The sequence below is a fragment of the Episyrphus balteatus genome, chromosome 1, assembly GCF_945859705.1.
Source record: "Episyrphus balteatus chromosome 1, idEpiBalt1.1, whole genome shotgun sequence".
NCBI classification, from domain to species: Eukaryota; Metazoa; Arthropoda; class Insecta; order Diptera; family Syrphidae; genus Episyrphus; species Episyrphus balteatus.
The window spans coordinates 24147583-24173593 of NC_079134.1; the positions used below are offsets into that span (position 1 = coordinate 24147583).

Here is a 26011-nt window from a genome sequence, read left to right on the forward strand (position 1 = left end):
ATGTTTAAAAAATTTTAATTTAATTTTAATTTTTTTTTTTGATTTTTTTTTTCGAAGTCATATTTGCATCTCCAATGGTGGGTTATTAAACTTTTTGACAGCAGGCCAGTTGATTTTTTTAAAAATTTGTTTTCATGTTCATATCGATTAACAATTTTTAAGGAATAGCAAATTAATTTTTTAAAATAAAAAAAAAAAAAAACAAACTTTCAAGAATTTATTGTGACTTGTTCTTAAAACCTATAAAAGCTTACAATTAAAAACAAATTATTTTTTGACGTGATAACGTCTTATAAATCGATGAACCATGGCAGCCACCACAAAAAAGTGACGCCATTTTCTAACGTTACACTCTCGCACTTTCGTAGTGCGGGAAAAAATTTCAATTAAAAATTAAAAATAAAGTATTACTTTTAACCGATTTTCATAGTTTTTTATTTTTATCTTTTTTTCTTTAATAGATACAGGAATAAAGTATATGGAGTAATGATAGACCATGACCACGACTAATTGTGTACAAATTTCAATCATTTTCGTAAACACAATTTTGAGATAACGGTAAAATAAAATTTTAGAATTCAACAAGTTATAACTTTTGACCAAGAGCAGATAGAAATTTTATTAAACTTTTATGAGCATCCTGATACAATTACCTTTCATTTGGCATATCACACTTAACGGTAAACTAACTACAAGCTACACAATGTTAAATCAAGAAACTTGCAAAAAACCTCAAAACACCTGTGGAGATCTGTAGTTGCCCCCCGAACAGCCAAAAGTGTGGGAAGTACCGTAATTTCAGTCTGGAAATTCGACATGGTTGACATTAAACAATTCTAACTTTTCTTGTTGGCATCTTTGAAATGAGATTGATACATCATATGAAAAGTGAAATAATAAGCTTTCACATGGTATATATTTTGTATAAGTTTTCAAACAAAAAAATTGATTCCATAGCCTGAGAACATAAAAATAAAAGTTTTTTTTTTTGCTTTTTTTAATGAAATTTGATCGAGTTCAAAAAATTCTAGCTCTTTTTGTAGATGTCTCATAGACCTGGTCGATATATGTATATATTTTGAGCTAAGACAGTATAACATTTTGTATAGGTTGTTGGGGAAAAAAATGGAATTAATGACGTGAGAAGATAAAAATTCATGTTTTTTTTTTGCTTTTTTTAATGAAAATGATTGTTTTCAATAAATTATTTTTATAATGCGCATTGTAAAAATTTAAAAATGGTTTTATTCTTAAGAAGAAATACTTGGCTTTTAAATTGCATAATTTTGTTTGTAAGCTTTTAAAATAAAAAAATTAATATAATGAGAAAATAAAAAAGGTATTTTTATTTTCAATTGACTCATTTTAAACAAAAGCACACAACCTGTTTTCTGACGACGTTATCACGTTAAATCATCGTCCGTAAACCGGCTTTACAGACAACCTCTTTTTCTTTGCTAAAAGGTATATGTAAATAAAATGGTACAATTTTAGTATTTATTTTAATACTCAAGATATCTTTGTTAAGATAGGTGGTGTTTCGCATAAAATGTTTACAATTATTAATAAAACTCAGGGTTTTATTTAATTTAATAAAAAAAAAACTGAAAACATCTATTCCATAGAGATCTTTGCTAGTGTAAAAAAGGTTATGGACTTGAATAAATTATTTTTTAACCATGTCTTTCCAGAAGCTTCCATTAATCTATGTTTTCCGTAATAACTTATATTTACGTCTGAAGTTCTTAATTTTAAAATTTTTATACTTTTAGATATTCTCTTGGCTTGTATCCTTTTGGAAACTAAATTTGCCATGGCTGATGATGCTGATGTTAATTTGGTGACAGTTTTGTTTTGTTATGGGTAAGTCAAAATCTTTAACGTCCCTTACTTTGGCGGACACTTTGTGGCGGAATCGAAAAAAATTTATCTCGTTAATTGTAGCTAACTAAATGCTAATTTGTTGCGCAAACCAAAATTGTAGCTCGATTAGTTTTTTTGTTATTCAATATTCCGCTAAAATAAGACTCAATTTCATATGTAACGGTCAAAATTTTCAAAAAAGTTTAAAAAAGTCTTTTTTAAAGTTTCGTGCATTGGTACACCGAACAGGAAGTGCACTTTTTAAACTTCAAATTGAAATAGAAAATGACTCAGAGAAGCTACAAAATTAATTTTTGCGTAACAAATTTTGTTTTGCAAAGCTACAATTTCTAGAAAAGAAAACAATTTGTAAAATTCAACTTTTTTGAAAATTTTGACCGTTACAAATGATATTGATTCTTATTTTAGCGGAATATTAAATAACAAAAAAACTAATCGAGCTAAAAAATCGAGGTTTTTGGATTTCGTCTTAGTCTAGGTTACTTTTGTGCAAAAAAAATTTTTGAACTTCGCATTTTTTGGGATTTTGAAAGGTTACTTTTGAGCTAATGTTTCTAAAACAAAATTTTGAATATTTCAAAAACAGTTTGAGCTACAAAATTGGGATTTGTATGAAAAATAATGTATTCAAAAGCTACAATTAATGGTAAAAGAAAAAACTTAAAAAAGTGATTTTTTTTTTTAAAGTCTCCACTGGCCTCATCAAACCGGAAGTGCACTTCTGAAATTTTAAGTTGAAATAAAAAATGACTGGGTGAAGCTACAAAATTAATTTTTGCGCAACAAATTAGCATCAAAAAAATATTAATTTTCCTACTTTCGTCCGCTAACTTCAGTCTTATTTTAGCGGAATTTTGAATAACAAAAAAACTGTTCAAGCTACAAAAACCAAGTTTATGTACCTAATTGAAAAGCATTTAAAAAGCTACAAATTTGGAGGTTAACTAAACTCATTAATTTCAATCATTTCAGACTTTGTCCGCTAACTTCAGACTTATTTTAGCGGAAAATTCAATAATTCAAAAACTATGCGAGCTACAAATTTTTGGTTTGCGCAACAAATTAGCATTTAATTAGCTATAATTAATGAGATAATTTTTTTTTGATCCCGCCACAAAGTGTCCGCCAAAGTAAGGGACGTAATTCTTTATACATTGTTTAAGTGCTAAAATTTACATTCTATACCTACCTAATATAAATAGACCCAAATTCAGTGATCATGCAGAGTATAATTTAAGCGATGCAGCTTCTCTTCTTAAACATCCGAAATTCATCCATAATCAAACTCATTTGTATATATCTGGATACAAAAGTTTTAAAGGACATCCTTCAACAAAATTAATGGCTGCATCGTACTTAAAGAGAAACACAACAAATTTCTTGGATCTTAAATGGGAGAAACTAGTTAATGGAGATTATATTTCATCTCAACAAAATGTCTTAAAGGTATCTAATTATTATTTTCGAAAGAAATTTTTTTTTCTTGATAAATTGGTTAGAGTGTTAATTAAATTTCAAAAGTATTCTCCAATAGTTGCTGATTTTATAATCGAGCTATTCAAATTGGGACTTCCAGAAGATTCATTTAGCATGTCTGGGTCCTCAATGGGGGCTTGTGCTATTGGTGTAATTGCTCGAGATTTAATTGAAAGAAGTAATGGAACCATGCAAATTGAACGGTAAATCGAAAATCTATTACTTTTTTTTTACACAAAAAAAAAAAATGGTTCCCTCAGAATTTCACTATTAGATCCATCCAATGAGGCAGCTCATGATGAATTTATTTTACCAGAAATTGAAAAATCTTTTGCTAAATTTATTGATGTAATTCATTCTGATGCTGGTGGTATTGGAACAACAAAGGCCATTGGACATGCAAATTTTTGGCTTAATAACGGAACTAGATTTCAACCAGAATGTCCATCTGATGACCCTAAATGTTAGAAATTCAGCAATTCAAATTTGTGTGTCACTGATATTTTTTTAAACTCATTGTTGTTTTTTTTTAATTTTTATTGGTAGATTACAAATGCAGTCATAGAAAAGCAACCGTAATTTGGGCTGAAAGTGTGGCCAATGGGAAATTGAAACCAATCTTGGCATATCCTTCAGGAAGTTATGATGAATTGTTGAAAAATGGTGCTGAGAAATATAAGGATTTAGCTGTTGCAATTGGAATAGATTGTCCCTCAAGGTATTAGAAATGATTTCTCTATTTTTTTTTTTTTTAATAAGAAGATTTTTTTTACAAATTAGGTAAAAAAAACTATTAACTGAAAATTATTGTTTTTATTTTTTTTAGTGCTACAGGAAATTACTATTTGCAGCACCAAACAACATTTGGTAATTTTTATGCTCTTTTTAAATAAATAAGAAGTCTTATTATTACGAACTTAATGTTTAGTAATTAAATATATTATAAAAAATAAAATAGAATTTTGTTAAAATTCTATTATCATGTTTTTTTTTTTTTTCAATTACTAACTTAATTTAGCAGTTTTATTTAACTGGGATGTAATACATTACCTATTGATATATTCTTTTATATTTTCAAATTAAAACTAACTTGGCCAGGAAAATTTTTAAAATAAATGCACATTTTATAACAAAAAAGTTTTATAAACGACATGTAAAAATTTTTTCAATAATTTTTTTTTTTTTTCAAAATTATGATTCTTAAGACCAGTTTTTGCAAAAACACTTCATTCAATTTACTTGGTGTTGGCGTTTTATTTAAATATTTTTTTTTTGTGATTAAAGTCAATTTGTGGAAAAATTGCATCTAATTAATGAAGTTTGAAAAAAAAATCATCAAAATCAGAGCTGTTCGATCGGGTTCCTTAATATTGTTATTTTTTGAGCTTTATAGTTATTTCACTAGAGGAAGTTGGTATGTAGGTATCATTAACTTCTGCTGAAAAGGTATCACTGGATTTAATAATATGTAATAAAAAAAAAAAAAAAAAAATGGCGCCAACCCCCAAAACAAAAAGTTTGGACTGAAACATTTAAAAAAAAAACATGTTTTGTATTATATACTCGTATTCTACTGTGGCCCATTTATTTCTAACATTTTGTTGAGCAAAAAGTCGATCTGATTATATGTAGGTAGGTTTACGCAGGTGGCAACTGTTCCAATAAAACAAAAAATTATAAATTTATAATAGGTAGGGGAGAGTGGGGCATTTTTGAACACGGGGCACATTTGAACACTGCATATAAAATTTTAATTTATCAATCTTTTTTATAAGTAACTAGCTCACCCGACGGACTTCGTTCCGCATTTTTTAGTATTTATTTCCAATTTTTGGCTTTGTAATGTGTTAACCTTTTCCAATACAAAAAAAATCGGGCCACAACTTGATATATGGAGCACAAACATAAAATTGTATGAAGTATTAAAAAAGCAAACCGTTTGTTTGACAGCTATTATAATTTTAATTGGAATGTGTACGAAGTTTCATTAATATTATTATTAAGGTATAACAACATAAATCTTCATGGGAAAGCAAAATGGTGCTATGTCCTTAAGAGATCCTATTGAGTTACAATAGTTTTGCTTTCCCAGGCGATATGTATGTTGTATGCATGCCACTGTTTTTTTCTGTTATTGGCAAGGGATTTTTGCGTCAAATAGTAAAAAAAAATGTTTTTAAAAACAAAATTGTATGTGCCTCGAACTCCTTTCAATCACTTGCAATCGCTACTAAAATTTGATATTTTTTGGCTATTTAGGAAATTCAAAAAGTAGCGATCTTTCTTTGTAAATTAAAAAAAAACCGACTTAAAATGAAAAGATCCCGTCTTATTTCTATGCACACGTCTAAATATTAAAACATTTTCTTAAAAAGATTAAATCATTTTAAATTAATGCGGAAATTGTATTAATAAATTGGTAGTTGAAACAACTTAAACAAATTTTAAGTTTCAGTTTATCATACCAATTTTCAACTGTGAGATATAGCTTAGTGGTAAACAATTTTAATTGAGGAAATAACATTTTAAAGAGTTAAATCGTGTTTATTTTTATTAGCCTTGAATATAAGCTCTTTGAACCCCAAATATTGAATTTGCTCATAACTTGACAGCAGCGCCATGTACCAGGTCCAACTATAAAACAAAACCTGTTATCAAACGCAAAAAATTTCATAAAAGTCTTTACAGCCGTCGGACTCCAAATATGGAATTTAACTATAACTTGACAACAGCGTCGAGTCTATCGAACTCCAAATATCGAATATTTGCCTATAATTTGACAATAGCGCCAACTACCGCATACAATTATAATTTACAAAACATGGATGGACCTTATCACACAAACGAACTTTCACAAAAATCTGTCAAGTCTTTTGGACTCCAAATATGAAATTTGTCTCTACATACTTCGGTAACAATTTATGAAACAAAACATGTTTCGAATGAATTTTATCATACACAAAAAATTTCACAAAAATCTGTCCAGTTATTGGACCCCAAATTTGGAATTTGCCTATAACTTGACAGCAGCGCCACCTACCGGGTCCAATTATACATAAAATAAAACCTGTTTCGGATAGACCTTTTCACATACATATTTCACACAAAATTTCAGAAAAATCTCTTTAGTCGTTTAGGAGTAGGGTCACAAACAAACGCACAGGAGAAATATATATAATAGATACAAACCATAACTCTGATTGAAGGTGTCATCATACACACACACTTTTCTGGTTTCACGATATCTATGTGGATTTAATGTCACAAGACGAATAATTCTTTGTTTCACTCAAATCAGGCTTTTTTAATTATTTTGAAAGCTTTACACATTAAGCTTAGTTAAAATTTTTAAAAAGCGAGAGTGTTTTTTACTCGTACAAATTGACAGCTATGTAAAGATCCGAGAAAAGGTGTTATTTTTTTTTGATACAAACCATCTACATATAAATACCTTTCAAACAATAAAAAAATTACCAAAATCGGACCAGCCAAACGCGAGTTTATCGGCCACACACACTAAATGAACTCTTTTTTATACATAAGAGATTCGATATTTGAACCCGTCAAAACCATATTCATAAACGTCAATGACTTTCCCTGGTTATCTCAGCTGGCTTTCAGATTCATTGGTGGAAGTTGATTTTTATAGTGGTTTTGCATTATTTCAGTTTTTTAGTTGTAAGAGTTTAAACAAAATTTGGTGCGTGATTTCAGAACTGCCCCATATTGGTTGAACATCAACATTTAATATAAATATTTCGTCTAACTAACCAGATGTTTTTTGAAATCGACGTTCAATGTTACTGTTCAATGTTAGTAAACTTTACCGATCAAGAAAACGAACATATTTCGAGCAGCTGCGAAAGCAAAAGAGTGTTCAAATGTGCCCCACTCTCCCCTATAATAAGAGCCGTTGAGGCAGTGCTTCCGGGGTCCCCATCGGATGCCTCACAAGAAATTGTGTAGAAAAGAAACTTGTTTATGTAAACAAAATACAACTCAGCAACCGCCTAACACAATAGTCGATAGAGTTGATAGTCAAAAAACGATAATTTTGCTCCAAAAGTCGTCGCTTTTGATTTATTATCAATTATAGACTATCACGTTAGCCGATCTCAAAGAAAATCTTGTATTTTATTAATGAATTCATCTTGAAGAGACCTTTCTTTTAATGTCTAACTTTATGAATTTGGAGAAAAATTTCTAAAATATGTTTTTTCGACAAAGGGAAATCTTTAAATTTTTTTTTTCGAAAAACTGTAAAAAAAAATAAATTTGTAATTTTTTACCTAAACTTGTTTCAAGACATTAGTCCATAGATATCTGCATATCTGCTGCCTACGAATTTAAGAAAAAAAAAAGTTTGCACAGAGAAAAATAGACCACATAAAATAGAACAAAAACAATAAGATTTCTCTATGGTTTTCATCCAAGAAGGAAACCTTATTAAAACAATCTGGTTTTCCTTATTGTTTTAAAATCTGCAAAAAAATAAAAAAAACGATGACCAGGCTGGGAATCGAACTGGAGACTTCAAATCATTAGTCGCCCACCTTACCACCTGAACCAACCTGCCATGAAAATATTGATCGCGATTTTTGTCCTAGTGCTAAGTTGCAAAAAAAAATCAACTTTTCAGTCAAATTTTAATAAGATTTTCTCTATAAAAATAATAAGAAATCTCCTTAAAAAAAACCTTATTAATCGTTGATTTTAATAAGATTTCCTTATGAAATGTATGGACGGTAAAACAATATGGCAATCTGTTAGTTTTTAGCGGGTCATATTTTTCTCTGTGTGGATACATATAAATTAGCAATCAAACTTCCAAGAAATTTTCAGTTTTCAGTTATGAATAGAGAGCTTCAAGGGGATCGGGTAAAAATTCTGGCTTCAACATTCTGCTTTTCAAAATTCTGCTTTTTTAACGAAAATTCTGTTTTTCAAAATTCTGCTTTTTAAAATTCTGCAAGCATTATACTTGAACAAAAAAAATTCTGCGCTGACTAAAGAAAAATACACCTCATCAATGTAATTCAACATTGGTACCTACTTTAATAAATTTTTTTGTTTAAGTGTCGCAAATATTTTTTAAAATGCATAGACTGACTTTCTTTCAAATAAAATCTATAACTTATTGGAACCGATGTTGTTTGATACAAGATATTCCTTTTCTTATTAAAATTTTTGAATATTCATTTGACAAATTAAAAATTTTAAATTATGTATTTTCGGAAATGTTTAGTATTAAAAACCTTTTCTTAATATTTTCAAATTTATTCATTATTATAAAACAAAAATTAATATGCATTCAAAGAATGACAAATTATTTAGATAAGTATTCAAATAAGCAGATAATTTTTCAAGAAGATGATTTTACAGAATTTTGCAAAAAATTAAATTAAAATTAATTTTTTGCAGAATTTTGAAAAACAGAATTTTGAAAAATAGAACTTTGAAAAGCAGAATTTTGAAAGCAGAATTTTGTAAAGCAGAATTTTGAAAGCAGAATTTTGACCCCGGCAGAATTTTGACCTCAACCCAGCTTCAAGATACCTTACTTTTGAGGTCTTATTCGATGGATTTGGAGACAATTTTTTAAACTGCTTTTTTTTCGACAAAGGGTTAACCTTGACTTTTTCTTGAAAATCAAAAAAAAAAAAAAAAAACAACAATACATAAATACATATAATTTTTTTTATCAAATGCATAAGCCTGTTCACTAATCGTATGAACTCGCATCTGAAATGATCGAATATATTCTTTTATGAAATCCAACTGATGATTGGTTTTTACTACAATATTCAGTTCCAAAAATTTAATAGATCCTTAGGGGGGAATGGGGCCTTAACAACTGCACCTGAGCGTAGTTATGTATTTATGGTTTTCGGGAAAGTATTTCAGCTGCACTCAATGTTCTAATTGTTCTCATTTCGAGAATTCGGTGGTCTTGCGCATTCGGGTAATTCGATTGGCTTACTAAAGAGAAGGGTACAAAACCCTTACAGGTACCTACTTAATCTGCATAGAAAAAGTGTTTTTTTTTTTTAATAGACATATTTTGTGGAATAATGACAGTTAAAGTTAAATTGCGTTATAATGCAATAAATTGAATAGGTAACATCCATAAATCATAGAAAGGTACCTGTTGACATTGCCTTCCCTCTGTTTAAATGTTAATTACCTGTAAGGCACGTACCAATATTAAATTTCTGTGAAAATACACAGGCAAGCCAGGTAAACCCAATAAATACACGTGCAGGTATCTAAAGATACAGACCTTCTGTACATCCGAACAAAAAAAAAAAATCACGCACAATGAGACTTTACGACTTAATAATACATATATGAGGAGAGGACTGAGGAGCCCTTCTTTCATTCATTCACCATATATCGAAGGGAATCCAATGCACTCCATTCGCGTCGCGCACATAAAAGCAAGCAAAAAAAGGGAACGTAACAACAGAAGCATTATGTTGTGAAGCATAAATACTACCTACAGACTATTTCTGTGGTCCTGATCGACTGTTTAATCATATAGACCTTCCCTAGCGCCCGTAGGGAATTTCGAGGACTTTCAACACTCTCAGTCCCTTCGCAATAAAAATATCAAAGTACCAGTTGCCCTGGAAGAATAATCAATAAAGGGAATAAATACGGGAAGAACATATACCTCCTTTGTTTGATTTTTATTTATTCGTCTGATAGAAAAAAGAAGCCCTTGAAATAACAAAAGGGCTTGAGAGTATGAGTTCTTATAAAATATATTCAGAAATAAGAAAACAGAAAAAAACAAGTTCTTGCAACATAAGGAATGAATATGGTAGGTATCTAGACATCTACTATGTTTTGTATCTTGTTTTTATAGAGACCAAATATGAACAAATAAAAGATAAAAGAAGGAGAAAACATAAATGTGTGAAGGAACACAACATGCTGAAAAGATGAAAGGGGAAGAAAGAAACCAAGTGGTGGCATGCAACAAAATGTTACGTTGCCAAAACAACAGAAGACACTGCAAATTTTGCTGATCTCCTAGCTTTTTGTATACCGTAAAAATCTGTTGGCATCATTTTCTTTTATAATTTTGCTCTCTCTTCTCTCTTACAGAAAAAGTGAAGATAAAAAGACACATAAAAAGAATTTGTACACAAAAGAGTACTTTTACTTCAAGTCCATTAGGTTAATGTATGTTGTTTGGCTTGTTGCTTGTACATGGGAATTTCAGTGAAATTTTGCAGCACAGTTATGTGTTAGAAGCTTATATTTATGAAGAAGTCAATTTGTCAGACAATTATTAGAGCATATTAAAATATTCTTGAAAGTTGAACGATTCAGATTTTTCTTATATTAATGAACATCTTCCGGCACAATGTTTAGAGTGTTTTCGATTTTGGTTTTTAGTACCTTGCCGTGACGCGATGGTTAGTGAGAAAAACTATGGCCCCAGAGGTCTGGGTTCGATTCCCACCCTCAACCACCTTAAAATTAAGATTAGGGTGAGAGGTGGGAATAATTCGCCTTATCACTGCGGCCTGTGATGGGCCTATTGTGATTTCCTTTTTCCAAAAGGAACACAGCTAAAATATTTTTTAAGCTACTTGCTCTATCTTACTTGCTCTTGCTCTCATGGTAAAAATAGCTAAATAGCTCTTATCTTAAAGCTTTCTATGAAAAAAAAAAAGATAAACATGGAAAAATTATAATTTAATTTCATAAAGGAATTTCACCAATAATGTGAATAATATATAAAATCTTTTTTCAAATTAATAAAATACCATTTTAAATTGTTTTGATCACAAAACAAAGTGGAAAGGAATTTTTAGAAAAAAAATATTTGAAAATCGTTAGAGCCGTTTTTTTAAAAAAATAATTTTGTAAACATATAGGGTAAAGGCACCAGTATCCGGACAGTGTTAGTATCCGGACACTTTGTGATTGTTTTGCGATTAATAGGTACATCATCGTAATAAGTTCGAATAAAACCACAAATATACTTTCTCTGATGTATTTCACATATAAATGCAAAGTTTCAAGCAGATTACCTGAATGGTTTAAGAGATATACTTCAGTTAAGTGTTCGACATCAGGGGTGAGGTTTTGAAAATGATTTTGTGTAAGAAAAAAATAGTGGAAGCATTTGCAAAAATTAAGAAAATTGAGACCTGTTTATTGATTTTATTATAAAAAGAAATTGTTAGTTCTGAGTAAATATGATACATTTTGATAATTTATTAATAAAATAGTGAAAAAGTTTTTTTTTAATTAGATTTTTTAGTGTCCGGATACTAAAACTAAAATTTAAGACTTTTCTTAGTTCCCGGACACAGTGTCCGGATACTGAAAATATGAGGGAAAAGGAAAAATCGCTTTTTTAGGCTCTAAAATTGTAGTTTGGAACATATTTTGGGTTTTAATGCAAGAGAATTGCATTTTCTCTGAATGTTTCAGTATTCGGACAGGTTTTCCTTAGTTAAAATAGTGTGTCCGGATACTGAAAAACTGGATTCAGTTTCCGGACACCCTTGTTTTTAATGTAATTTTAAGTGTTTTTGTACTTTTAAATTTGTTGTCTTATAAGGAATGAATTAAAAAAAAAGAGTGTGTGTACACATTAGGGTGTCCGTTATTTCCTAAAGTGATGTTTTCGGGGGTGACACCCCCCAGATCGAAAGTTTAGGGCCTAAATACGGGGAATTTAGCAAAAACAAATTTTTTGGAGGTCATTAACCCGTGCCTCTAAGGTCATACTTTCCCCATACAAATTTGTATGGGAAATTTTTAACTCATACATAAAATTTTTTTTCTCTTGAGTTAAATCATCTATTTTTAAAATGTTTGTTGATTCTGGTTGGAAAATAGTTCCTTTAAAAGATTACATTCAAAATTTCCCGTTAAAAATTCTTTTTATATTTTATTTCGGTTTTTGAAATTATTAGCTGTTTTCGTAATTTTTGCTTTCACCTATCACATAATTTTAAATGCAGTTTTATTGGTTTTTAATTCTTTTCAAATATTGCATTCAAAAATTTGTGTATAAATCAAAAATTTTAATTTTTTTAAATTTTTTTTGAAATTTTTGCCGTTTTTATACGTTTAAATTTATTTTTTTCGAACTACAAAAGATATGTTTACAATATTTTTATTGAATTTTGTTTAAAAATTATTCACCTAAAAAATGACATCAAAAAAGTTGCAAACAAGAAAGGGTAAAGTATTTAATAATATTTATTTAATATAAAAACGGCAAAAATTTCAAATAGAAATTTAAAAAAATTAAAATTTTTGATTTATACACAAATTTTTGAATGCAATATTTGAAAAGAATTAAAAACCAATAAAACTGCATTTAAAATTATGTGATAGGTGAAAGCAAAAATTACGAAAACAGCTAATAATTTCAAAAACCGAAATAAAATATAAAAAGAATTTTTAACGGGAAATTTTGAATGTAATCTTTTAAAGGAACTATTTTCCAACCAGAATCAACAAACATTTTAAAAATAGATGATTTAACTCGAGAGAAAAAATATTTTATGTATGAGTTAAAAATTTCCCATACAAATTTGTATGGGGAAAGTATGACCTTAGAGGCACGGGTTAATGACCTCCAAAAAATTTGTTTTTGCTAAATTCCCCGTATTTAGGCCCTAAACTTTCGATCTGGGGGGTGTCACCCCAGAAAACATCACTTTGGGAAATAACGGACACCCTAGTACACATGTACACGCGACTGAAGTTATACTTCTCATTCAGTATATGTAAATGAATTTCATTTGATATTTTTAATTTCTATTATTAAATTAATTAATCCACACATCGTTTTTTTTACATTTTTATCAAGTGAGCAATAAATTAATTCTTTCATCCTCCTTGCGTCCATGTAGTTTTCAATTTATTCTGTGAAATTTACACATGTTGTGCGGTTCAGAACGTACGGTATACGCTTAACGAAACTAAATGAATTGAGCATAAAATGTGCGATATGGTTATTTTATGAGAATTGTGTGTGCTTCAGCACTAGTAGTAGCAATATGGAACTTGCAGAGTTGCTACAAAGCTCAAAAGTGAGCTGAGCTCAGCTCACAGCTGAGCTCAAATTTTGAGCTAGCTGACTTTTGAGCTATGTACCATAGCTCAGCTCATTTGAGCTGAGTTGAAAGTCAGCTGAGCTGATGGTTGAGCTGAGCTGAGCTGTGATGGGTGAGAGGATACATTGATTTTTATTTGGAAAGTAGGTAGGTATAACATTATTGAAGATTAAACAAAAAATGCCTGAATCCTTCAAGTTCTACTAGACTGATTTCGATGAGAACTCGATTACGTGGTATAAAAATTAAAGTCAAGCTGCCAGAGGCGTACGTTGAGTTGATATAGAAAAAGAACAAATTATAGCTCTGTTCACTGACGCTGTGCTGGACTGTTCTAGGCAGAAAAGTACAGCTTTTTGCTGTTCATTGAGGTTTTTTCTGTGCTGAACTGTTCTATAGGTCGTTTCAAATCAAAAGTCCTATGGAAAATTGAGCAAAAATAAAAAAAACTGATTCGCTTACTGGAAGGAAGCATTTATGAGGCAGCTGAACTTTTTCTAAAATTACGATAAAATAACGAAGAACAGTTCTTGATATTCCTATTTTAATTAATTGATCCGTCTGTGAGATTCACTGGGTTAGCCTCAGAAAGCGGAGGCAAGTCTCCCGAGCTTGCATCACTCCATATCCGCGGGCAATACAAAAAACATACAATTTATTTAATTACTATTTATCATTTGAAGGCAGTTGGGATAACTTTGCCGAAGATATTATTATAGGACTAGGTGAAGATGGACCAGAAATGTCCAGTTTATATGATAGCAATTCATAACTTAAAATTCTATTCACATCTTTTCATTTGTATAATTGGGCAGTAAATATCTTATTTTTATTTTTCAATTATTTTGGAGTCGTCACCATAGAAATCATTAATAAACAAATTCAGATTTTTGGTTTGTTTATTTTTTTCTCTAGCATTTCTTTCATTCAAACAAGCATGATTTGTTGTTATTTTTGAGTTGATTTGTCGCAATGAGCCAATAAAATTGAGTTTTTTGTTTATTTGCCATCAATTTTATTGGAAGGGAGAAAATAAACTCAGAGTCAGGACTTTTGATTTGAAACGACCTATAATTACCTGTTCATTGACAAATCTAGAGCAGTTTAGAACAGGATTTTCTGTTCTTGCTTTTGAGTCAGATCAGGTTAGAACAGATTCGTGAGAAGTGTCAAAATCAAAGCTGTCATTTTTTGTTTTTGTTTTGATTTAATTGTGCGAATATTTCTCGGGTGCTCGTGGTTTTTATAACTAATAAATAATTTTTAATTATATTTTTCACAGTAAAATTACAAAAAAATAGAAAAAATAAACGAGAAACGATAAACAAAAAATTCAAATTTACAATTTGTTTTTTTTTTTTTTTTCATTTTGACAAGTGACGTTTAAATGACTGTTCTAACTTCTTCTGACGTTTCTCACGAAACTGTGCTGTCCTGTCCTGTTCTGATCTAGAAAAATCCTCGTTGAACATACTTTATATAGAAAATAAGAACAAATAAAAAAGTACGTAGGTATACAGCCTACTTTTTTTTATGGGACCCCTGATGTATCATTTGTTGGTCGCTAAGATTATTTACGCAACCCTGAGGTATGTGACTGGCTACCAATATAATTTGTCTCTCTTGTATCCGAAGTAATTCATGTCAAATAACTTATCTTTTTGCTGCGTTAAGTAAGTTGCCAACTCTGCATTGTTTCCAGTCGAGGCCCTGGCATGGCACCGCCCCGCTTGCCCCAAAGGTGTGTACGCCCCTGCAAGCTGCCTACACCAATTAACGCTCCTGGTATATGAAGAACATCCGCTTTGTTAACATTTGCATTTAATGTCTAGAAAAATAGGTTGATCACAAAATAAATCTATTTTACTCTTGGAAGCATAAAAGGTATGAACATGAATATCATTTTTCGAAGTTATGTTTTAAATTAATTTTTCTTGTTTTTCTTTTCAACTAATAAATGTGAAATAACTATATTTTAAATTTTAAGGTTATTTTTTTCTGAGTTTTTATTATTTTTTGGTTTCTTGAATATGATATAATAATCAATTTTGAGTATGTGTATGTTCTTAGTAAAAAATTAATAAAAAGCTATGTTTTATCTATTCATTACAACGAAAGTAATACTTCTGTGCAAAAGTGCACCTTCCATGTTCAAACCTGCCCCACTTTTGAACATAAGAGTTATATTGGTTAAACATCAAAATTTTATATATATCAATATTTCGTCTAACTATCCAAATGTTATTTGAAATCGAAGTTCAATGTTAATGTTTATTGTTAGTAAACTTTATAGATCAAGAAAACGAACATATGTATTTCGTTCAAGAAGTTGCGAAAGCAAAAATTCTTCAAATGTGTCCCACTCTCCCCTATAATTCTAAGTCGGCTAAAACTGATTTGGCAAGTTTTGACCCTCAAATGCCCCTCCCCAGGGTCCGGACAACTAAAATATATATGTGCCCATGATTATGAAAGTGGACTTAGTCACTTTTTGCATTGTTTAAAGAAAAACTTAAAAAACAATTTTCTTATAACGATTTAATTATATTTCTTTTATGAAATCACTAGAGGAGAAATAAAGAAATTTATTAACTGCAATTTCGCTTTCAAATAAACTTTACCCCTTAAATTAGAATTATTTTAAGGCTAGATTTGAGGGCATTTTTAGGAGTGACTTAGTCCACTTTTAAATTAAGGGCACATATATGTACAAATTTTCATTTCGATACGATAATTGGAAGTAGGCTAAAATTGATTTGGAGTCTTTCGACCCCTCAATGCACCTCCCCAGGGTCCGGACCAGTAAAATATTGTGTAGTCATCTGCGATACATATATGTACAAATTTTCATTTCGATACGATAATTGGAAGTAGGCTAAAATTGATTTGGAGTCTTTCGACCCCTCAATGCACCTCCCCAGGGTCCGGACCAATAAAGTATTGTGTAGTCATCTGCGATACATATAATTACAAAGTTTCATTTCGATACGATAATTGGAAGTAGGCTAAAATTGATTTGGAGTCTTTCGACCCCTCAATGCACCTCCCCAGGGTCCGGACCAATAAAATATTGTGTAGTCATCTGCGATACATATATGTACAAATTTTCATTTAGATACGATAATTGGAAGTAGGCTAAAATTGATTTGGAGTCTTTCGACCCCTCAATGCACCTCCCCAGGGTCCGGACCAATAAAATATTGTGTAGTCATCTGCGATACATATATGTACAAATTTTCATTTCGATACGATAATTGGAAGTAGGCTAAAGTTGATTTGGAGTCTTTCGACCCCTCAATGCACCTCCCCAGGGTCCAGACAAATAAAGTATTGTGTAGTCATCTGCGATACATATAAGTACAAAGTTTCATTTCGATACGATAATTGGAAGTAGGCTAAAATTGATTTGGAGTCTTTCGACCCCTCAATGCACCTCCCCAGGGTCCGGACCAATAAAATATTGTGTAGTCATCTGCGATACATATATGTACAAATTTTCATTTCGATACGATAATTGGAAGTAGGCTAAAATTGATTTGGAGTCTTTCGACCCCTCAATGCACCTCCCCAGGGTCCGGACCAGTAAAATATTGTGTAGTCATCTGCGATACATATATGTACAAATTTTCATTTCGATACGATAATTGGAAGTAGGCTAAAATTGATTTGGGTCTTTCGACCCCTCAATGCACCTCCCTAGGGTCCTGACCAATAAAATATTGTGTAGTCATCTGCGATACATATAAGTACAAAGTTTCATTTCGATACTGTAACTAGAAGTAGGCTAAAATTGATTTGGGTCTTTCGACCCCTCAATGCACCTCCCCTGGGTCCGAACCAATAAAATATTGTGTAGTCATCTGCGATACATATAAGTACAAAGTTTCATTTCGATACTGTAACTAGAAGTAGGCTAAAATTTATTTGGCGTCTTTCGACCCTTCAATGCACCTCCCCAGGGTCCGGACAGCTAAAATATTGTGAAGTCATCTGAGCTACATATTTGAACAAATTTTCATTTCGATACGATAATTGGAAGAAGGCTAAGATTGATTTGGGGTGTTTTGACCCCTCTATGCACCTCCCCAGGGTCCGGACCAATAAAATATGGTATAGTCATCTGAGCTGGATATATGTACAAAGTTTCATTTCGATACGATAATTGGAAGTAGGCTAAAATTCATTTGGGATGTTTCGACGTCACTTTTGCAAAGAGTGACGCACATCGCTTTTCAAAAAACTGACGGGCGTCACTTTTTGAGAAATTGACGCGGGCGTCATTTTTTGAGAAATTGACGCGGGCGTCATTTTATGAGAAAATGACGCGGGCGTCATTTTATGATAAATTGACGCGGGCGTCATTTTATGAGAAAATGACACGGGCGTCATTTTATGAGAAAATGAAGCGGGCGTCATTTTATGATAAATTGACGCGGGCGTCATTTTGTGATGAGAAAATGACGCGGGCGTCATTTTATGAGAAAATGACGCGGGCGTCATTTTTTGAGCAAATGACGCGGGCGTCATTTTTTGAGCAAATGACGCAGGCGTCATTTTATGATAAATTGACGCGAGCGTCATTTTTTGAGCAAATGACGCGAACGTCATTTTATGAGAAAATGACGCGGGCGTCATTTTTTGAGCAAATGACGCAGGCGTCATTTTATGATAAATTGACGCGGGCGTCATTTTTTGAGCAAATGACGCAGGCGTCATTTTATGATAAATTGACGCGGGCGTCATTTTTTGAGCAAATGACGCGGGCGTCATTTTATGAGAAAATGACGCAGGCGTCATTTTGTGATAAATTGACGCGGGCGTCATTTTATGAGAAAATGACGCGGGCGTCATTTTATGAGAAAATGACGCGGGCGTCATTTTATGATAAATTGACGCGGGCGTCATTTTTTGAGCAAATGACGCGGGCGTCATTTTATGATAAATTGACGCGGGCGTCATTTTATGAGAAAATGACACGGGCGTCATTTTATGAGAAAATGAAGCGGGCGTCATTTTATGATAAATTGACGCGGGCGTCATTTTTTGAGCAAATGACGCGGGCGTCATTTTTTGAGCAAATGACGCAGGCGTCATTTTATGATAAATTGACGCTAGCGTCATTTTTTGAGCAAATGACGCGAACGTCATTTTATGAGAAAATGACGCGGGCGTCATTTTTTGAGCAAATGACGCAGGCGTCATTTTATGAGAAAATGACGCAGGCGTCATTTTGTGATACATTGACGCGGACGTCATTTTATGAGAAAATGACGCGGGCGTCATTTTTTGAGCAAATGACGCGGGCGTCATGTTATGAGAAAATGACGCAGGCGTCATTTTGTGATAAATTGACGCGGGCGTCATTTTATGAGAAAATGACGCAGGCGTCATTTTTTGAGCAAATGACGCGGACGTCATTTTATGAGAAAATGACGCAGGCGTCATTTTGTGATAAATTGACGCGGGCGTCATTTTATGAGAAAATGACGCGGGCGTCATTTTATGATAAATTGACGCGGGCGTCATTTTGTGATAAATTGACGCGGGCGTCATTTTATGAGAAAATGACGCAGGCGTCATTTTTTGAGCAAATGACGCGGGCATCATTTTATGATAAATTGACGCAGGCGTCATTTTTTGAGCAAATGACGCGGGCGTCATTTTTTGAGCAAATGATGCGGGCGTCATTTTTTGAGCAAATGACGCAGGCGTCATTTTTTGAGCAAATGACGCGGGCGTCATTTTTTGAGCAAATGACGCGGGCGTCATTTTATGATAAATTGACGCGGGCGTCATTTTTTGAGCAAATGACGCGGGCGTCATTTTATGATAAATTGACGCGGGCGTCATTTTTTGAGAAAATGACGCGGGCGTCATTTTATGAGAAAATGACGCGGGCGTCATTTTATCATAAAATGACGCCCGCGTCATTTGTGTAGTCATCTGCGATACATATATGTACAAATTTTCATTTCGATACGATAATTGGAAGTAGGCTAAAATTGATTTGGGTCTTTCGACCCCTCAATGCACCTCCCCAGGCTCCGGACAGCTAAAATATTGTGTAGTCACCTGCGATACATATAAGTACAAAATTTCTTTTCGATACTGTAACTAGAAGTAGGCTAAAATTGATCTGGGTCTTTCGACCCCTCAATGCACCTCCCCAGGGTCCTGACCAATAAAATATTGTGTAGTCATCTGCGATACATATAAGTACAAAATTTCATTTCGATACGATAATTGGAAGAAGGCTAAGATTGATTTGGGGTGTTTTGACCCCTCTATGCACCTCCCCAGGGTCCGGACCAATAAAATATGGTATAGTCATCTGAGCTGGATATATGTACAAAGTTTCATTTCGATACGATAATTGGAAGTAGCCTAAAATTCATTTGGGATGTTTCGACCCCTCAATGCACCTCCCCAGGGTCCGGACCAATAAAATATTGTGTAGTCATCTGCGATACATATATGTACAAATTTTCATTTCGATACGATAATTGGAAGTAGGCTAAAATTGATTTGGAGTCTTTCGACCCCTCAATGCACCTCCCCAGGGTCCGGACCAGTAAAATATTGTGTAGTCATCTGCGATACATATATGTACAAATTTTCATTTCGATACGATAATTGGAAGTAGGCTAAAATTGATTTGGAGTCTTTCGACCCCTCAATGCACCTCCCCAGGGTCCGGACCAATAAAGTATTGTGTAGTCATCTGCGATACATATAATTACAAAGTTTCATTTCGATACGATAATTGGAAGTAGGCTAAAATTGATTTGGAGTCTTTCGACCCCTCAATGCACCTCCCCAGGGTCCGGACCAATAAAATATTGTGTAGTCATCTGCGATACATATATGTACAAATTTTCATTTCGATACGATAATTGGAAGTAGGCTAAAATTGATTTGGAGTCTTTCGACCCCTCAATGCACCTCCCCAGGGTCCGGACCAATAAAATATTGTGTAGTCATCTGCGATACATATATGTACAAATTTTCATTTCGATACGATAATTGGAAGTAGGCTAAAGTTGATTTGGAGTCTTTCGACCCCTCAATGCACCTCCCCAGGGTCCAGACCAATAAAGTATTGTGTAGTCATCTGCGATACATAAAAGTACAAAGTTTCATTTCGATACGATAATTGGAAGTAGGCTAAAATTGATTTGGAGTCTTTCGACCCCTCAATGCACCTCCCCAGGGTCCGGACCAATAAAATATTGTGTAGTCATCTGCGATACATATATTTACAAATTTTCATTTCGATACGATAATTGGAAGTAGGCTAAAATTGATTTGGAGTCTTTCGACCCCTCAATGCACCTCCCCAGGGTCCGGACCAGTAAAATATTGTGTAGTCATCTGCGATACATATATGTACAAATTTTCATTTCGATACGATAATTGGAAGTAGGCTAAAATTGATTTGGGTCTTTCGACCCCTCAATGCACCTCCCCAGGGTCCTGACCAATAAAATATTGTGTAGTCATCTGCGATACATATAAGTACAAAGTTTCATTTCGATACTGTAACTAGAAGTAGGCTAAAATTGATTTGGGTCTTTCGACCCCTCAATGCACCTCCCCTGGGTCCGAACCAATAAAATATTGTGTAGTCATCTGCGATACATATAAGTACAAAGTTTCATTTCGATACTGTAACTAGAAGTAGGCTAAAATTGATTTGGCGTCTTTCGACCCTTCAATGCACCTCCCCAGGGTCCGGACAGCTAAAATATTGTGAAGTCATCTGAGCTACATATTTGAACAAATTTTCATTTCGATACGATAATTGGAAGAAGGCTAAGATTGATTTGGGGTGTTTTGACCCCTCTATGCACCTCCCCAGGGTCCGGACCAATAAAATATGGTATAGTCATCTGAGCTGGATATATGTACAAAGTTTCATTTCGATACGATAATTGGAAGTAGGCTAAAATTCATTTGGGATGTTTCGACGTCACTTTTGCAAAGAGTGACGCACATCGCTTTTCAAAAAACTGACGGGCGTCACTTTTTGAGAAATTGACGCGGGCGTCATTTTTTGAGAAATTGACGCGGGCGTCATTTTATGAGAAAATGACGCGGGCGTCATTTTATGAGAAAATGACGCGGGCGTCATTTTATGAGAAAATGACGCGGGCGTCATTTTATGAGAAAATGACGCGGGCGTCATTTTATGAGAAAATGACGCGGGCGTCATTTTATGATAAATTGACGCGGGCGTCATTTTATGAGAAAATGACACGGGCGTCATTTTATGAGAAAATGAAGCGGGCGTCATTTTATGATAAATTGACGCGGGCGTCATTTTGTGATGAGAAAATGACGCGGGCGTCATTTTATGAGAAAATGACGCGGGCGTCATTTTTTGAGCAAATGACGCGGGCGTCATTTTTTGAGCAAATGACGCAGGCGTCATTTTATGATAAATTGACGCGAGCGTCATTTTTTGAGCAAATGACGCGAACGTCATTTTATGAGAAAATGACGCGGGCGTCATTTTTTGAGCAAATGACGCAGGCGTCATTTTATGATAAATTGACGCGGGCGTCATTTTTTGAGCAAATGACGCAGGCGTCATTTTATGATAAATTGACGCGGGCGTCATTTTTTGAGCAAATGACGCGGGCGTCATTTTATGAGAAAATGACGCGGGCGTCATTTTATGAGAAAATGACGCGGGCGTCATTTTATGAGAAAATGACGCGGGCGTCATTTTATGATAAATTGACGCGGGCGTCATTTTTTGAGCAAATGACGCGGGCGTCATTTTATGATAAATTGACGCGGGCGTCATTTTTTGAGAAAATGACGCGGGCGTCATTTTATGAGAAAATGACGCGGGCGTCATTTTATGATAAATTGACGCGGGCGTCATTTTATGAGAAAATGACACGGGCGTCATTTTATGAGAAAATGAAGCGGGCGTCATTTTATGATAAATTGACGCGGGCGTCATTTTTTGAGCAAATGACGCGGGCGTCATTTTTTGAGCAAATGACGCAGGCGTCATTTTATGATAAATTGACGCTAGCGTCATTTTTTGAGCAAATGACGCGAACGTCATTTTATGAGAAAATGACGCGGGCGTCATTTTTTGAGCAAATGACGCAGGCGTCATTTTATGAGAAAATGACGCAGGCGTCATTTTGTGATACATTGACGCGGACGTCATTTTATGAGAAAATGACGCGGGCGTCATTTTTTGAGCAAATGACGCGGGCGTCATGTTATGAGAAAATGACGCAGGCGTCATTTTGTGATAAATTGACGCGGGCGTCATTTTATGAGAAAATGACGCAGGCGTCATTTTTTGAGCAAATGACGCGGACGTCATTTTATGAGAAAATGACGCAGGCGTCATTTTGTGATAAATTGACGCGGGCGTCATTTTATGAGAAAATGACGCGGGCGTCATTTTATGATAAATTGACGCGGGCGTCATTTTGTGATAAATTGACGCGGGCGTCATTTTATGAGAAAATGACGCAGGCGTCATTTTTTGAGCAAATGACGCGGGCATCATTTTATGATAAATTGACGCAGGCGTCATTTTTTGAGCAAATGACGCGGGCGTCATTTTTTGAGCAAATGACGCAGGCGTCATTTTTTGAGCAAATGACGCGGGCGTCATTTTTTGAGCAAATGACGCGGGCGTCATTTTATGAGAAAATGACGCGGGCGTCATTTTATGAGAAAATGACGCGGGCGTCATTTTATGATAAATTGACGCGGGCGTCATTTTTTGAGAAAATGACGCGGGCGTCATTTTATGAGAAAATGACGCGGGCGTCATTTTATGATAAATTGACGCGGGCGTCATTTTATGAGAAAATGACACGGGCGTCATTTTATGAGAAAATGAAGCGGGCGTCATTTTATGATAAATTGACGCGGGCGTCATTTTGTGATGAGAAAATGACGCGGGCGTCATTTTTTGAGCAAATGACGCGGGCGTCATTTTTTGAGCAAATGACGCAAGCGTCATTTTATGATAAATTGACGCTAGCGTCATTTTTTGAGCAAATGACGCGAACGTCATTTTATGAGAAAATGACGCGGGCGTCATTTTTTGAGCAAATGACGCAGGCGTCATTTTATGAGAAAATGACGCAGGCGTCATTTTGTGATACATTGACGCGGACGTCATTTTATGAGAAAATGACGAGGGCGTCATTTTTTGAGCAAAAGACGCGGGCGTCATGTTATGAGAAAATGACGCAGGCGTCATTTTGTGATAAATTGACGCGGGCGTCATTTTATGAGAAAATGACGCAGGCGTCATTTTTTGAGCAAATGACGCGGACGTCATTTTATGAGAAAATGACGCAGGCGTCATTTTGTGATAAATTGACGCGGGCGTCATTTTATGAGAAAATGACGCAGGCGTCATTTTTTGAGCAAATGACGCGGGCATCATTTTATGATAAATTGACGCAGGCGTCATTTTTTGAGCAAATGACGCGGGCGTCATTTTCTCATAAAATGACGCCCGCGTCATTTTCTCATAAAATGACGCCCGCGTCAATTTATCACAAAATGACGCCTGCGTCATTTTCTCATAAAATGACGCCCGCGTCATTTGCTCAAAAAATGACGCCTGCGTCATTTTCTTATAAAATGACGCCAGCGTCATTTTCTCATAAAATGACGCCTGCGTCATTTGCTCAAAAAATGACGCCCGCGTCATTTTCTCATAAAATGACGTTCGCGTCATTTGCTCAAAAAATGACGCTCGCGTCAATTTATCATAAAATGACGCCTGCGTCATTTGCTCAAAAAATGACGCCCGCGTCATTTGCTCAAAAAATGACGCCCGCGTCATTTTCTCATCACAAAATGACGCCCGCGTCAATTTATCATAAAATGACGCCCGCTTCATTTTCTCATAAAATGACGCCCGCTTCATTTTCTCATAAAATGACGCCCGTGTCATTTTCTCATAAAATGACGCCCGCGTCAATTTATCATAAAATGACGCCCGCGTCATTTTCTCATAAAATGACGCCCGCGTCATTTTCTCATAAAATGACGCCCGCGTCAATTTCTCAAAAAATGACGCCCGCGTCATTTGCTCAAAAAATGACGCCCGCGTCAATTTATCATAAAATGACGCCCGCGTCATTTGCTCAAAAAATGACGCCCGCGTCAATTTATCATAAAATGACGCCCGCGTCATTTTCTCATAAAATGACGCCCGCGTCAATTTATCACAAAATGACGCCTGCGTCATTTTCTCATAAAATGACGCCCGCGTCATTTGCTCAAAAAATGACGCCTGCGTCATTTTCTTATAAAATGACGCCTGCGTCATTTTCTTATAAAATGACGCCATCGTTTTTTTCTCAAAAAATGACGCCCGCGTCAATTTATCATAAAATGACGCCCGCGTCATTTTCTCATAAAATGACGCCCGCGTCAATTTATCACAAAATGACGCCTGCGTCATTTTCTCATAAAATGACGCCCGCGTCATTTGCTCAAAAAATGACGCCTGCGTCATTTTCTTATAAAATGACGCCAGCGTCATTTTCTCATAAAATGACGCCTGCGTCATTTGCTCAAAAAATGACGCCCGCGTCATTTTCTCATAAAATGACGTTCGCGTCATTTGCTCAAAAAATGACGCTCGCGTCAATTTATCATAAAATGACGCCTGCGTCATTTGCTCAAAAAATGACGCCCGCGTCATTTGCTCAAAAAATGACGCCCGCGTCATTTTCTCATAAAATGACGCCCGCGTCATTTTCTCATCACAAAATGACGCCCGCGTCAATTTATCATAAAATGACGCCCGCTTCATTTTCTCATAAAATGACGCCCGTGTCATTTTCTCATAAAATGACGCCCGCGTCAATTTATCATAAAATGACGCCCGCGTCATTTTCTCATAAAATGACGCCCGCGTCATTTTCTCATAAAATGACGCCCGCGTCAATTTCTCAAAAAATGACGCCCGCGTCATTTGCTCAAAAAATGACGCCCGCGTCAATTTATCATAAAATGACGCCCGCGTCATTTGCTCAAAAAATGACGCCCGCGTCAATTTATCATAAAATGACGCCCGCGTCATTTTCTCATAAAATGACGCCCGCGTCAATTTATCACAAAATGACGCCTGCGTCATTTTCTCATAAAATGACGCCCGCGTCATTTGCTCAAAAAATGACGCCTGCGTCATTTTCTTATAAAATGACGCCTGCGTCATTTTCTTATAAAATGACGCCAGCGTCATTTTCTCATAAAATGACGCCCGCGTCAATTTATCACAAAATGACGCCTGCGTCATTTTCTCATAAAATGACGCCCGCGTCATTTGCTCAAAAAATGACGCCCGCGTCAATTTATCATAAAATGACGCCTGCGTCATTTGCTCAAAAAATGACGCCCGCGTCAATTTATCATAAAATGACGCCTGCGTCATTTGCTCAAAAAATGACGCCTGCGTCATTTTCTCATAAAATGACGTTCGCGTCATTTGCTCAAAAAATGACGCTCGCGTCAATTTATCATAAAATGACGCCTGCGTCATTTGCTCAAAAAATGAC

General features: G+C 34.4%; 2 protein-coding genes across 2 annotated transcripts in view; both read left to right on the forward strand.

Moving 5' to 3' along the window:
• LOC129906739 (glyoxylate reductase/hydroxypyruvate reductase-like) overlaps positions 1-26011 on the forward strand; it is a 151064-nt gene that overhangs the window by 74021 nt on the left and 51032 nt on the right. The window lies entirely within an intron of this gene.
• Positions 1525-4282, forward strand: LOC129906740 (phospholipase A1 member A-like). The gene is made up of 7 exons (XM_055982633.1): positions 1525-1716; positions 1773-1863; positions 3087-3330; positions 3406-3563; positions 3621-3823; positions 3907-4078; positions 4187-4282. The coding sequence occupies exons 1-7, from the start codon at positions 1680-1682 to the stop codon at positions 4251-4253; spliced, it is 972 nt and encodes a 323-aa protein (XP_055838608.1). The 5' UTR covers positions 1525-1679; the 3' UTR covers positions 4254-4282.

Coding starts and splice junctions, on each gene's coding strand:
- LOC129906740 (XM_055982633.1), top strand. CDS start 1,680: ATGTCTTTCCAGAAGCTTCCATTAATCTATGTTTTCC. Junction 3,331..3,405: donor CTCAACAAAATGTCTTAAAG/GTATCTAATTAT, acceptor AAATTTCAAAAG/TATTCTCCAATAGTTGCTGA. Junction 3,824..3,906: donor TCCATCTGATGACCCTAAAT/GTTAGAAATTCA, acceptor TTTTATTGGTAG/ATTACAAATGCAGTCATAGA.